Below are 14,247 nucleotides of genomic sequence, written 5' to 3' on the forward strand. Positions count from 1 at the left end.
TTGGATGGAATTGAAAGAAAAATTTAGGAATTGATGGAGATGGAGACTATGAGAGCAGCTGCCACTGCTGGTTTGGATGGTAATGATCAATTTTTCCAGAGGCATACTACCAGTTACATCCAGTAGTTTGTGTAGAGCAGCTCTAGCAAGCTAACATTTTTGGGAAGGAAGATCTTCATCAATTTCAACTTGTAAATAAAATTTCTTTTCTAATTTTATTTGATGAGGCAATGGATGTATAATCTTTTCATAAATTCATTCCTCAGCTTGAAATGCATTCTTTTGTTAAACATTGTTCCTCTTCTTTTCGATGCTTTCATTCTTTGTTGCTAGCCTGTAATTGCTTTAGTTTCTGAAAATGGATGAAAAATGTGCTCAATATCCAATAGAACACTTGATTCTCATTCATTGGCTATCCGATACAAATTACATTATCAGAAGAATTACTTAAAATCTTTTCGTTTTATTGTTCTAACAGATGCTTAATGTGAAAAAACTAAATTAATACTATAAAGAAAATGTAGTCAGCAAGCAAAAATTTAATGAACATGCACCGACAAGAAGACGTGTTAGTCTGTTGAATACCTTCGTTACAGCATTTTTCTATGGTCAGTAATACAACATTTTTCAGAATTCATAACGACAGTTAACATTAAGAAGTCAAAATCCCATACGCGGAGACACGCAATTGGTCCCACCAAGAACTTTCAATTTCTGACTTTCCTCTAAAAAGATCAAAATATATATATATATATATATATATATAAAAAAGGGAAAGCGTAGAAAGTCCATTTTCATTTCACAAATTCCAAAGTTTCTTCTTCACTCGTTCACCGCCATTCTTATTCTCTTCCTCTTTCTTTCAGTCATTTCCATAATCTTGAGATTCAAATGGCACAATTCGATAGAGTTAGAAATGGTTTAATCGTGGTTTTCTTGCTTATCATTACCATGACGAATACTTCCTACGCCAGGGTCTTGGGTGGTTCTTTCTCAAGTGAGATTCGGTCAGGAGGAGACCTTGCTCTCCCTGCACACAAAGTAGCTGACGAGTACCGGCCATTGCTGCTTAATCTCCTTCCAAAGGGTCCTTTGCCCCCTTCTGGCCCCAGCAAACGAAGCAACAATTTTGTTAACTGATTCATTGAATTCTGATTATTTATTTCTTCTTCTCTCTTTAATCTATTCTTTAGTGATTGTTTTGTACATCTTTAAGTTAACACGCCTTGTAGCTTATTCTTAGAACTCTAATCCAACAAATGTTATGTAAGCTATTGACAAACACATTATCAGTCAGATCCCTCCATGTTTTAAGTGAAAGACATGCTTGTATCAATAATATAGTATATAAATGTATTGAATTATTTGTTTTAGACAATTTAACTTCTTCTCTTTCCTATCAGAAAATTTTATGTGATGCATAATATTAGAAATATTTTACTTTTAATTCGTTAGCTAAAGGCTAAACGGAACATATAATAAAAAATATATAATTATCTTTTTATACTCACTCTAAAAATAATAATTCTTATGAAGATTAGTAAATCAAAACTATCTAATTTTATTTATTTTTTAAATACCAACTAGTCAGTGTTTGAATATAAAAGAGAAATGAATTCTTAAGCATATTTTATTTAAAAAAACATACAAGTCTTCGTTAATAAAGTATATGAAATATCCCATCTTGAAACAAAAGCAAAATATAAGTATTTACATTCAAGAAAACTGACTTACAAGGAAATATTAGGCTCCAAATTCTCCAATCGTTATTTGATTAAGCACTCGTAATTAGCAAATGAGGCTCTCGCTCTCGAATTCAACTACTTAGTTTTCATATAAGTCAATAACAGCAAATTTCTTAATGTTTATAGAGAAAAGATTCAAAAGACCTTATATTTATGATCAGAATAATATAATTTGCATAAGGGAAGAGGGTTTACATATATGCAGAAAACTGAATTTTTCTGATTTGCCACTTTTTCTTCTTACCAATAGAACTTACAGATTGGCATTAATAATGGCAACAAAACTACAACAGTAGAGCAGGTGAAAAAGATATTGGCAATCTTAAGCCTAAAGCCCAATAGCTAATAAACAAATTTGGGTTCACATAAAAAGGTTTATAACAGAATACCCAAATAAATGGACATACAATCCATTAGAAACTCGGTCCAAACCTCCACAGGAAAAATTAAATTATGAAAACACCCGTGTTTTTGTTCCCAATTGTTTTGCCTCCACCATCAAAGATTGCGCCACCAGCAAAAAAATTTATGAGCAGTAGGGGAGAGACCATCAGACCCACCAACAAATTACTGGACTGAAGAGCTTGATGCCAAACCAAACAGAAAGAGTAGATGTTCTTCTGCTTAGTCAGTCGACGGAGGATAGGAGTCCCAATCCTGCAAAAGCGATTCAAAAACCATATCTGGTACCTACCATCTCCTCCATCATTGGTGGTGTAGAGAACAAAACAACCATTAAAACCACTTCCTGTCACTATGACCAACCAGTATTTCCCTCCTCCACCAACTTCCATCGCGAGACGAAATCTCGAAGGACAAAGGATGGTGAAGTAGTCGGACCCAGCCGTACTAGAGGGTGGCTGACGGACAGCCATAAAAAACAACAACATAGAAAACTCATTAACAACTTGAGATAATCAATACAAACAGAAGGGAAAACACTAAATACGAACATTGATAATATATAAACAATGTTAAACAACAAAAAAGGAAAAAGATTGCGGATAGCCTCTGGCGGCTCCCCAAAACCAAACCCTAAGAGAGGGTACTGTATGAGCAGAGAATTTGAGAGAGAGAGAGAGATGGTTCTGGGGTGCCACTTGGTACCCACAACTTTATCTTTTGGCGTTTAAACACTAAACATTAATTTATTTATTTTTCCAAATATTTATCTTCTATTAGATCGTCATGTTAGATGTTCACATAGAAAACCTGCTCCATGGTATAATTACTGGGATGGTACTTGCATCTATTCTGAGCTCATAATCTTTATTTTATATTTGCTGTTAATTTAGATTTGGTTTATGATAATTGCTCCATTTCATTATTGGAATTATATACTCCGTTGCCAAATACTTTGAAATAAGGAAATTACCAGTTTCAAAAAAAGAAAAGTTGAAACAAATTACTTAGAGACAAATGCTACTTGCTTCAATTTTTTTACAATTTTTAAATTTTTCACTGCATATGATATGTGTAAATATACTAAGAGTTTTTCAAATAAATTATAGATTAAATACAAGGTGTTACTGTTATGTTATACCATTACAGAAAAACTCAATTTTGAGTCGTCAACAAATGTCCTTAACTGTGTGCTTGAGTTCCTCCTCGGAAGAGTAAGGCCATTGCAGATGATATTAAGGTTCTGTTGTCCTATAATGGAGATGTTTTTTTAATTACGAGAGAGGAAGTGGAGGCTTCAACTTAAGACTTCCATTTAAGCTTCAAAAGAGCTCTCTGACTAAGCCGAAGACCCAGCGGTAGAAATGGAGTTTACTTGTTAAATTTGTGCATGAAAGCTCTAATATAAGCTGCATATTGGGTTGAAAAGCTTGCAATGAGGGGGCCTTGGCCTAGTGATTGATGAATTGCCTTCCGAATGCCATCTGTTCTGCTTCATTCTTTTGTCCGACTCTGTTTCTCTCTTTAAATAGAACATGGCTGGACATTGGCAAAATCAAGTTTTTAACTTTTTAGTTGTCATCTAATGGCCTGAAAGTCAATTCCCTACTATCTTTATCTTCGTGAAAGTTTTTCCTTTTCATTTTTAGAAGAATATTGTGGCACCTTTATGTTCCTAGAAATCGAATCTATTGATTAATTAGTAAATTGATAATGATGTGAGTAAATGAATAGATGGATGTGCATTATGTGGTTTGAAATTTTTGTATTTAAGAAATTGTAGTTTCTTCATGATAAAAAAATACAATTGTAATTTAATTTTTATATTTTTATTATTTTATAAATTAATATTTTTATATTTTTATTATTTAATATTTATTTTCAATAACAAAATCACTTATTAAGTGATTTAACATAAAACTATCTATGTTGAGTTTATGTTAATAAAATAATATATATATAATTTTTATTTTGTTAGGGATAATATGAAATAATTTTTAAAATAAAATTATAATATTTTTAGGAGTATTTTGATTTATAAATTAATTTTATTATTAAAAATAAATATTATACTAAAATTAAATCATAAAAATCTAAATATATTAATTTGTAAGGCAGTAAAAATATGAAAAAAAAACTAAATTATAAGATACTCTTTTATAAGAAAAAAAAACTACAATTCTCTAAGTATAAAAATGCCTAATTACAAAATATAATTTTTATACTTTTATTTTAATTATTTACTAAAGAAAAAGAATATTATATTTTAAAAATCACGAAATCTAATATAAAAATTTAGAATATTTTTCTTGTTAATTCATTGAAGGGCTAACAGGTAATGGACTACACAACAGTTGGTAGTCATCCTCTTATACTTGTTATAAAAACGAAAACTCACATAGTACAAAAGAAATAATTCAAACTTAAAACCTCTCATTTTCAAAAGTAAATGTTGGTGCCACCTTGAGACCTAATAGACATCAAGTGTAGAAAAATTTAGGACGTCAATCTATAACTGTAGAGAATGTATATCTAATAGGAATTTAGTGGACTACCTCTTAGAAATTAAATCAAATTCTCATGATGAAAAGGGTTTGAAAATTACAAACATTCTGATGTTTGAATACCTTCTCTGTTTGTTTATAATTTGTGCAAGTTAAACTGCACAATCATTGTTTTTTCTCAATCTAAGTGGCTATAATGTTAAAGTTAAATACTCAATTCACAATGAAATTGAAACCGTACTGGGCCAAATCTAGAAGCTGTGTACACTTCAGTCACTTCATGGGCTCTCTGGCGCAGCTTTAGAGGAAGGCATCTGACTTGCCTACTTCCTAAAACTTTAACGACTATTTAGATAAAATAAGAAGAAATTTCATGGGATATTACTTATTAAAATAATTTATTTATAAGTTTCTTCTTTTAGAATTTTTTCAAAAAAAAAATTATAAATATATCTAAAAGACACCAAAAAATATTATTTCTGACTTGTATCATTAAAAATTTATTTTTTATTCTATATCTTTTTTACTTTTTTATAACTTTGTCAACAAAAACTACTACAAATTTATCTAAAAACTTTTGAAAGTTCATCATTTAATTTATATTATTTTGTTTTTTTTTTTTAAAAAAAATAATAAAAATATCTTTAAAAGATACCGAAAAGATATTATTGTAAGTGAAAAATCAACAAAATAAAATAGATTTATTATTTTTATTTATTATTTTTATATTTAATATTTGTGAATTAAATAATATTACAGATTTTTTATAGCAACTAGTGTATTTTAATAATTTAAAAATATATATCTTAAAAATATATTTTAATATAATAAAAATATACTAAAATACAATTAAAAATATATGAATACATAATTAAAATAGAATTAAAATAATCATTTAAGCTACCAAAAATACTAATAAACTATTAAAAGAATATTATAATAAAGTTAATAAAACTGTATAAATAATTTTTTTTTTAAATTGACTGAAAAAGTAAAATTTTGCATCTCATTTCTCATATATATTTTTTTAAAAATATCATATAATAAGTAGGGGGAATTTTGGTTTTGAGGAATTTAATGAACTTTTCACAAAATATATGAATTTTATTTGAAATTTATCGGTTGCTTGGAAAATGAAAAGAAGAAAAAATTACCAACTTTATGAATTCTTCATTTATCTAAAATCTCCAAATGAGAAAATTCCAAAAATCTATATAGTATAAATTGATAACGGACAGGAGAAATATCACATACATTTCTTGATTTTTATTGGGAAGGTTTTATCTTTTTTTATTAGGATGAAGGTTTTATTTCCTTAGATAACATATAAAAAGACATAGAAATGCTTTTTGTGAAAGCTTTTGATTTAATTTTACTTTCCTACTATTAAAACATAACACTTAGTATGAAATGGAGAAAGTATTCAATAAAAGATTATACAACCCTTTTTATTTCATAAATATTCTTAAAAATAATTTTAATTTTATGTGCATACTAAATAAAAAAATTGTGTACAAAGTTACAGATTAAAAAAATTTATAAGAATTTGAATATTTACGATTTATCAAGTTTGATAAAATTCATGAATGAGAAACGACAAGCCTTAATTAAGCTTAGTTATTTGTCATAAATTTAGATGAACAACTTTCAACAAACTAACATCATGTTTCAGACTATTTCAAAAAAGAAAACTGAGAACAAAAACCAAAGAAAGAACATCATGTTTCAGGCAAATTCAATAGGTCCCCATATACAAAATTCATTTAATAACACAACACGTCAACATTTTTGTTGGCTTCCATTTGGGGGAGTGGATAGGGTAGGGAAGGGAAGGAAGGGACCAGCTATTGTGTCTATTTGATGATAGCAGAATTGCCTATAAAATCACTTGGCTTTATGCAGAGAGAGATGATGGCAGAGACCTTTTCAAGTTTTTCACATCACTCTTTTCCTTTTATCATCTCAATGTTTGGCTGCAATTTCTTGTAGCAAAATTGTGTACGTTGCTTTTCCTTCAATCCAACAACTCATTCTTCGTGCTTCTCGATTGGTGATCCCTTATACGGATCATGTTTATGTACATACTGAGCAACTCAAAAACAATAATTCTTTCTAATTATGAGGGCAGGTATTTTTCAGAGTTTTTACATATAACAAGATTGGCACTTTCTTCTAGACTAAATTTGAGAAATTAAAACCAGATGTTTTGGGTAATCATGGCATTATTAGAGCTAGAAGAAAATGTTCCTTCTTTGCGATTGGAACATTATATTAGTAATTATTTCTTTCTAATTAACTGGTTCTATTCAGAATTCCAATTCAAAAACTTCAATATCAATTCAATATATATTAGCTCTTTTTAATTAATGATCTGCATATAGTCCTTCCTTGCATTACATGCTTATTGCTATAAATAGTGCTCAAAACTTTGGAAAACGATAGGACAAGGCACCTATATACAGAATTACTGAGTTATATATGATTGTGTTGGTCATTAATGAAGATCAGCTTTTGTTTAAAAAGGAAAAAGAAAAGGTTAGGTAATCTTGACAGATACTTATCAGTAGTGGCTTTAATGCTGTTAGGAAATGTTCTTTCATGGTTTTATCAAGTGCAATGGGCGAGTTTATTTAATCAAAGTTACCCAATTTGTAGGTCACATTGTCTTTAACTCAAGGTCAGGTACACCTGCATACTGTTTTGTCCTTAATATGAATATTACCCAAGAACATGTATAGAGCCCTAGGGCACATGACTGGAGCTGCAAAAGGGTAGTGATTAAATTCATGAACCTACCATTTATAAATAAACTCACCAAATTCACTTTTAAAAGAAAAATAAAAATAGAAGAAAGTAAATCGATGTGAACTTTTCACAAATTCATTCAGTGCCTTCCTTTTTCCCTATTGTGTCTCTTTCAAAAATGTGTGTATGTATATGGTTCTTGTCATTACTAATTGTTTTATGAAATTCTAGATGTTACCTCAATTTATAAATGGGTCTTTTGCTACTCCTTTCATTTTATACTAATTGTTATATTTTAGTAGTTTATTTAGATTAAAAACAGGCTTAATTATAAAAAAAAAAACAATTAATTAAGTTAGACTAAAATACCTTTCTATAGATATTGCAAAATATTACATTAATTTCAAAACAAGAATAAAATAATAAAAAAATTAATATTGTATTAGATATGTAAAAATAACATATAATTATAATTTTTTAATTTGAAAAAGAAAATGTTAATATGAAACGGAGAAAGTTGTAGTTAGCTACTGTTTTGTTAGAGCCATTTTAAAAATGTAATTCACATATTAGCTTTAATTTTGTTTAAAAAAAAAAAAAGAATTATTCTCCATGAGTGCTGGTCCCAATGATCATATTGGGGTCGATAAAGAGATGAAAAACTCTTTAACCAGGTGGACTAATATTTGGGGGGTTTCGTGTATAAAATGTACATCTCTTTAAGTGAAGGGAAAGAAAGGTATATCTGGAAAACGACAATACCAAGAGGTGGGTGCAGGTTATTATGCATGTCTAATAAGGGCGCATTTGCCAAGTAAATTTGTTAGGCTTGGCTAATGCTGCAGAAACCAAATATCTTTCATTAAAGACACCCTGAAAAAGGAAAAAAGGAAAAATAAAAAAACATAGATTTTGCGAATGTCAAGCATAGATATGGTTGTCAGTTAATAATGAAAATCGAAAATGTTAGTGAGCCATTAATTAAAAGATTTTGCATGTTGGATTCGCAAATTGCTGAGTCCCAATTACAATTTCACTCCTAAAAGCTCCTCCTGTCTGTCTTCTTGTTCTTTTTTCACTAAAAGGCACCATTTTCTCAACAGGTTAGAGACCAAGTGGGTTCTACATATTCACTAAAGTCAACAAAATCCATACCATTAAATTGATGTCATTTTGCCCAACTCTTTTTTCCTTCTTCTTTTTCTCTAAACAATTGGCATATATAAATAAAAGAGTAGATGATGACAGAGGCAAACAGTCCTTTATTAGTTTATTAGCACTAACAAATTAAGAAAAGAAAAAAAAAACACATAGCATTCATTACTCTAAAACTTATGAGTATTTATGATCTAGTCAGGCCATTGTTTTTCTTTTTGGTAAATGACAAATACCCTGTGTAATTTATCCTGATATAGTAAAACCGTCCATTTTTTTCAAAAATATCTTTTTATATTCTTTAATTTTTAAATTTGTTATGCTAAATACCTTTTCTGTTAAAGAAAAATATATTTTATATTTAGAATATAAATTTTTTTGTTATAATATTCAAATACATAATTATTGAGCATAAACTAGTTTTTCATATTATCTTTTAGATAATTATTATGTGATATTCTAATGTAAATTTATCATTCGATGAATTAATGTAAAAATTAGTTTTTATAATGAATTAATGTCAATCAAAATTTTTTATAATAAAATTAAATTGAGCCAAAAAGATAAAAACAAAATATATTCCATAGCATAAAATCTCATTTGATTGACTTTTATATGATATTAAAACTTTATAAAAATGTATCAAGCAAAATTTTTTCTTAACTTAATAAAGGTTTTAATTTTGAGTGAAATTGATATTATATAAAGGAATTTCAGCGACTGATATAGTACTTATAATTTTTCAAATTGACCCATTAACGAATTCAAAATAAATAAACATAATAGCATAGTATTAAAAAGCTAAAAATACTAATATAATACGTTAAAGTATGTCTTTCACTCTTATTTTATTTTGCATAATAAAAAGAATAAAATTGAAAATTATCCATGAAATGAAATTATTGAATTAATATTCATAATTTAAATTAAATCAAAAGTTAAATGATATTGGAATCAACTTTTTGTGTGTATTTTTCAACAAATGAGTTACAACATGATTCCTACACATAGTAGATTTAAGAATTAATTTTAAAATTAGTTTATATTTAACTTATTAGTTAAGGTTTGTATTTTGTTTAATATATTAAATTTTTTATTCATATTTAACCAACTAAATACCTCATTCTTTAAAAATATTTAATATAATAAATCATTTCGGATAGTAAAGCTTTTTTTAACAGTGTTCCACAACCAGAGTGACTTCCTAATATACCTTTTTTATTCATTTAAATACTAAATTATTTCTCTCCACATCCTATTTCATTTTCTTGAACGACATAAAACACCATCTCAACGATATCATTTTAATTTTCTCGTGACAAGCTCCACAACTACTTATTGTGAAATTTTAATGTTTATGGGTGTAATTTCATCGATTTCAGTCATTTGGTTCTTTATCCTACTGTTGTTCATGTTGCTACTTCTTCTTCTTCTACTTGTACTTGTAATTAAGTGTGGATCATGTCATTTGATGCATGATCTTATTGCCGTTGTTTCTCATTTTTCTTCTGTTTTCAGTTTTTTGCTGCTTTCGATCTTCTTGTTTAACGTTCTTGAAATTTAAAGAGAGTTACATAATTTGATAGCAAATTTTGAGAATTTTTCTTTTTCTACATTGACGAAAAAGCATACTATTTTTTTTTCTTCCCATTATTTGAAGCTATAGAAAGCAATGAAAGTGAATTAACATTTTCTTTCTTGTGCTTTACTTGATGTGGAATTCTCATATATTTATGAAAAGCAAGTCTCCTTTTTTACTTATTATTTATGAAAATGTTACTACCTTTAATTACACCTAATTGTTGGATAAGTAAGATAGCAAATTTTGATATATCCCAATAGAAATTTCGTTTTCAACTCGGTAAAAAAAATTCCCTTTCTATTTATGACAATGAAGAAAGAATTGAGTCCTCTTATACTTTCTTGTTTCAATCCCCACTTTAATTAGGGTTCTTAATGATTATGACTAAATTAAAAGGAGAGAGGATGCTTAACGATACAAACCACAAATTTTGATATGTATGCCGATCTATATGGGCAAACTGTTCTGAATGCAGTACTTGCAAAACATGGTACCTGAAAAATCATTCCAATAGTCAAGTTAGTATTTGGTGAAGGCAAAAGAGTATAAATGTTTAAAGGATTATAATTGCATTACCTTTTATCATGGTGTTGTACTTGATATTTATATGCAAAGAAGTGGAGTAGTTTATTCACAATATACTTCTTTTACCTCTAGAGATAGAGTCCTGTTTCTACTAAACAACAAACACAAGAAGTGGAACCCTACTCTAAGTCCACAAGGAATGAGGTAGTGTTCAATAGACTTACTTCTTAGTCACCTGACTTTACTATGGATCAGACAAATTTCAAAATCGAACAAGCTCGGCTCGGGCAATCTATTTAGGCGAGCTTGTATCACTTAATTTTGGATAGATTGAGTTTTACAATAATTCCTTAGCATTTTTTTTTGGTAGGTTGAAATTCTAATTTTTTTCTCTTTTAAATTATTCTTTCTTAAAGAGAGAATGGAATGTGAGAAGAGAAAAATTAATCTTAAGTTATTGTTATATTTAATTATGTTTAAAATATTTTGGTCATTTCAAAAGTATTTAATAGATATAGAAATGGTGTAATCACTTAAATATACATGCAAAAGGGTTTTAATATAATAAATAAAATGCGGCTCCTGACTAATAAATTAGGTATAAACTAAAGGGCAAACAGCAACTAACCCTTAATTTTATTTACAAAGTTGATTATGAAAAATGGAAATAATAAATTAGTTAGAAAATTCAAGCATAGACCAACTCCAAGGGTTACAGTTATACTACAATGATATGGTATCTCCCGACCCAATTAGAGCCGTGACTGTGGGGATTGCAGATGCCTAACACCATTCACCATTCACAATTCACATGTTGTTGCTTGGTGATTAAATTAATTATGATTTTAAAGGTGACTGAAATCTGAAATCTAATCAAGTCAAAACAGATATAGATATAGCTAGACAAAACCTGTGAGCGCAGGAAATAGCTTTTTGAATTTGAAGCCCATGTAAAATGTTATGTACAGTACACACTATTCTTAGTACAAACCTCATCACATAAGGAAGTCCGAAAATGTTACGGTACCCACTAATACTATTCCTTTCCCTCTCTTATTTTCCTCTTTTATTTTGTGTTTCCGAAGATAGGGTAAATAATTTGGTGCTAAATTATATGTTTCATGTTCCCAACCCAAAAACAAACAACTCGGCAGAAGGCAGAGAAACAAGTGAATAATGGAGAGGCATCAAGCATGTAATGTAGGTAAGATATGAAGGGCAGCTGCTTGCATGTAAGCCACATGGACTAGGAAAAGGCTGGAAAGCAACTGATTAGAGGCCGTAGTGGTACGAAAGCCGGGGGGTGAGCTATAGCTTAACGCCATAAAGAAAACAGAAGATGAAATTGAAAGAATCTCTTCTTGTTAACAAATAAACAAAAAAACAATCATAATAAAGAACAAGTTCTGTTTGGTTAGGTGATTAAATCGTCAGAAATAAACCCAGTAAGGCCCTTATATTTACCATGTGGACCCACTCCATTTCTCTTTTTGCTTAACTTGTTCTTTTTTCTTTCCTCTTCTTCGTTTTAGACCCCACCTCTCCCACCCCACCCCACTCCACTCCAATTGCTTGCTATATCCTCCACTCTATTCCTCTCTTTTATTTATTTATTTATCTTTCTATCATTTGCTTACGCCCAACAGACAAAATTTGGTTTCAATAGATACACAGAGACAGACACACGCACGAACACTTGGGGATAACACAGAGATAACTGAGAGAGGAAGAAGAAGAAGAAGAGCAGATTTTGATGGGTAATTACAGGTTTAGGTTATCTGATATGATGCCTAATGCTTGGTTTTACAAGCTTAGAGAAATGGGCAAAACCAAAAACCATAGTAACATCGCTACCACTACCGCTTCTACTCATCCCATCAAGAAAAAAAAAACAACAACGGCAACATCAGTTGCTACTGATGCTGCTGTAATTGCACAGCCATCCAGAGCATCCAAAACAAAGCAAACCCATAACCACCACCACCACTACTCTTCTTATCCAAGAAAGTCTTACCATGTTACTAGAGAGCTTATCCCGAGTAATCAAAGATTCCACAATTCTCCTACAGACTCCAAATATACAGACACTCAGTTCGCTGACCCACCAAGAAAATCCTCCAAACGAAGACTAGCCAAGAGAAGAGCCGCCGTCAGGTACTCTTCTCCCAAGCTTGTTACCTCCTCTGTTTCTGCCGATTGCAGTTGCCGTGCCACTGCTCCGCTTTGGACTAAACCTTCAGATTCTCCGCCGGATTACTCCGCATCAAGTTCTGATAGCTCTCGTGATGAGTCATCAGACCTCTGCGAAGATGACTCATTTCCTCCAGAATTCAGGTCTGATGGCGTTCTTGCAACTGAATCGTTTGATAAGAAGATGGAATGGCCGCGTTCTTGTGGCTGTAAAGTCGTTTTTGATGGCATTGACGATGACATTATCATTGATGTGGACAAGAAATCTCTTGGTACTAAATTCGATAAGCTAGATATATCCGATCTTGATCTTCCACCAATCATAACAAAGCCTGATAAATTCGACGACCACGATAATAATAAGGATACCAAAAAGAAAACATCCAAGTACAGAAATACTACTTCAGCTAAATACCAGGAAAAGAATGCTCATGATTCTTTATTATCAGTCAAGGTAGTGAAACAAGAGACTGTAGTAACCATGAAAGAACACAAGAGCAGTAGTTCTTCTATTAAGAGACATTCTTTGAATTCTCCAGGACTCAGACTTCGAGTTAATTCTCCAAGAATTGCAGTAAGCAGGAGAGTTCAGGCTGGTAGAAAGAGTGTGTCATCGTCAAATTCTAGCTCAAGCTCAAGGAGAAGTCTTTCTGATAGCCTTGCAATCGTGAAATCTTCATGTGATCCTCAAAAAGATTTCAGGGAATCAATGTTGGAAATGATCGTGGAAAATAATATCAGGGCATCAAAAGATTTAGAAGACCTACTTGCTTGCTATCTTTCCTTAAATTCAGATGAGTATCACGATCTTATCATCAAGGTATTCAAGCAAATCTGGTTCGATTTGACTGGAACACCGTCCAAGTAATTTCTTCTCTTTTTTATCTTTTTCTTTCTTCTTCTTTTCTTTTTTGTTTTTCCTCTGGTTATCCTTTGAATAACCTTTCTCATTATATAAAAATTTGATATAAATCAAGTGTCAAGGAAGGTGGAGAAGTAAAGAACAGAGTGTTCTTTACTAATTAGCATGCAGCAATTAATTACAAGTAGAATTTGCATATATTTGAGTAATTAATTAATGTTCCATGCTGGGTAAACTTGGGATGATAAACTTTGAGGGGTTTTCTACTTTTTTTTTTGGGGGGAAGGGTCTAATGATGCAGTTTTCTGCAATCAAGATTCAATGCGCTTTTGCACACTGGGAACACTCGGGACTCCTACCCAAAAAGCCTGAAACTCTGTTACATTTTGCTTATTCTGCTAAAGTTCAATTGTCATTTGGTACGGCAAATTCTTACCATTAAGTAACATTTCTCAGAATAATGGTGTGATATGCACATTCTCTTTTACACTTTATTTAATTGTTAATTGTTGTTCCCGAATTTCAAATTCATAATGC

General features: G+C 30.3%; 2 protein-coding genes across 2 annotated transcripts; both read left to right on the forward strand.

The window, feature by feature from the left end:
• The first annotated feature begins 787 nt into the window (after positions 1-787).
• LOC8261827 lies at positions 788-1,378 on the forward strand. The gene has a single exon (XM_002534259.3). It carries the CDS (start codon positions 892-894, stop codon positions 1,138-1,140), a length of 249 nt encoding a protein of 82 aa, XP_002534305.1. The 5' UTR covers positions 788-891; the 3' UTR covers positions 1,141-1,378.
• A 10,825-nt stretch (positions 1,379-12,203) lies between these two features.
• On the forward strand, positions 12,204-13,908 carry LOC8261829 (transcription repressor OFP2). Its single transcript, XM_002534257.4, has one exon. It carries the CDS (start codon positions 12,412-12,414, stop codon positions 13,714-13,716), a length of 1,305 nt encoding a protein of 434 aa, XP_002534303.1. The 5' UTR covers positions 12,204-12,411; the 3' UTR covers positions 13,717-13,908.
• Positions 13,909-14,247: the final 339 nt, after the last annotated feature.

This window comes from Ricinus communis, chromosome 10, assembly GCF_019578655.1.
Source record: "Ricinus communis isolate WT05 ecotype wild-type chromosome 10, ASM1957865v1, whole genome shotgun sequence".
Classification (NCBI taxonomy): domain Eukaryota; kingdom Viridiplantae; phylum Streptophyta; class Magnoliopsida; order Malpighiales; family Euphorbiaceae; genus Ricinus; species Ricinus communis.

Bases quoted from the DNA above. Each gene is read 5' to 3' on its own strand.
- LOC8261827 (XM_002534259.3), top strand. From the start codon at position 892: ATGGCACAATTCGATAGAGTTAGAAATGGTTTAATCGTGGTTTTCTTG.
- LOC8261829 (XM_002534257.4), top strand. From the start codon at position 12,412: ATGGGTAATTACAGGTTTAGGTTATCTGATATGATGCCTAATGCTTGG.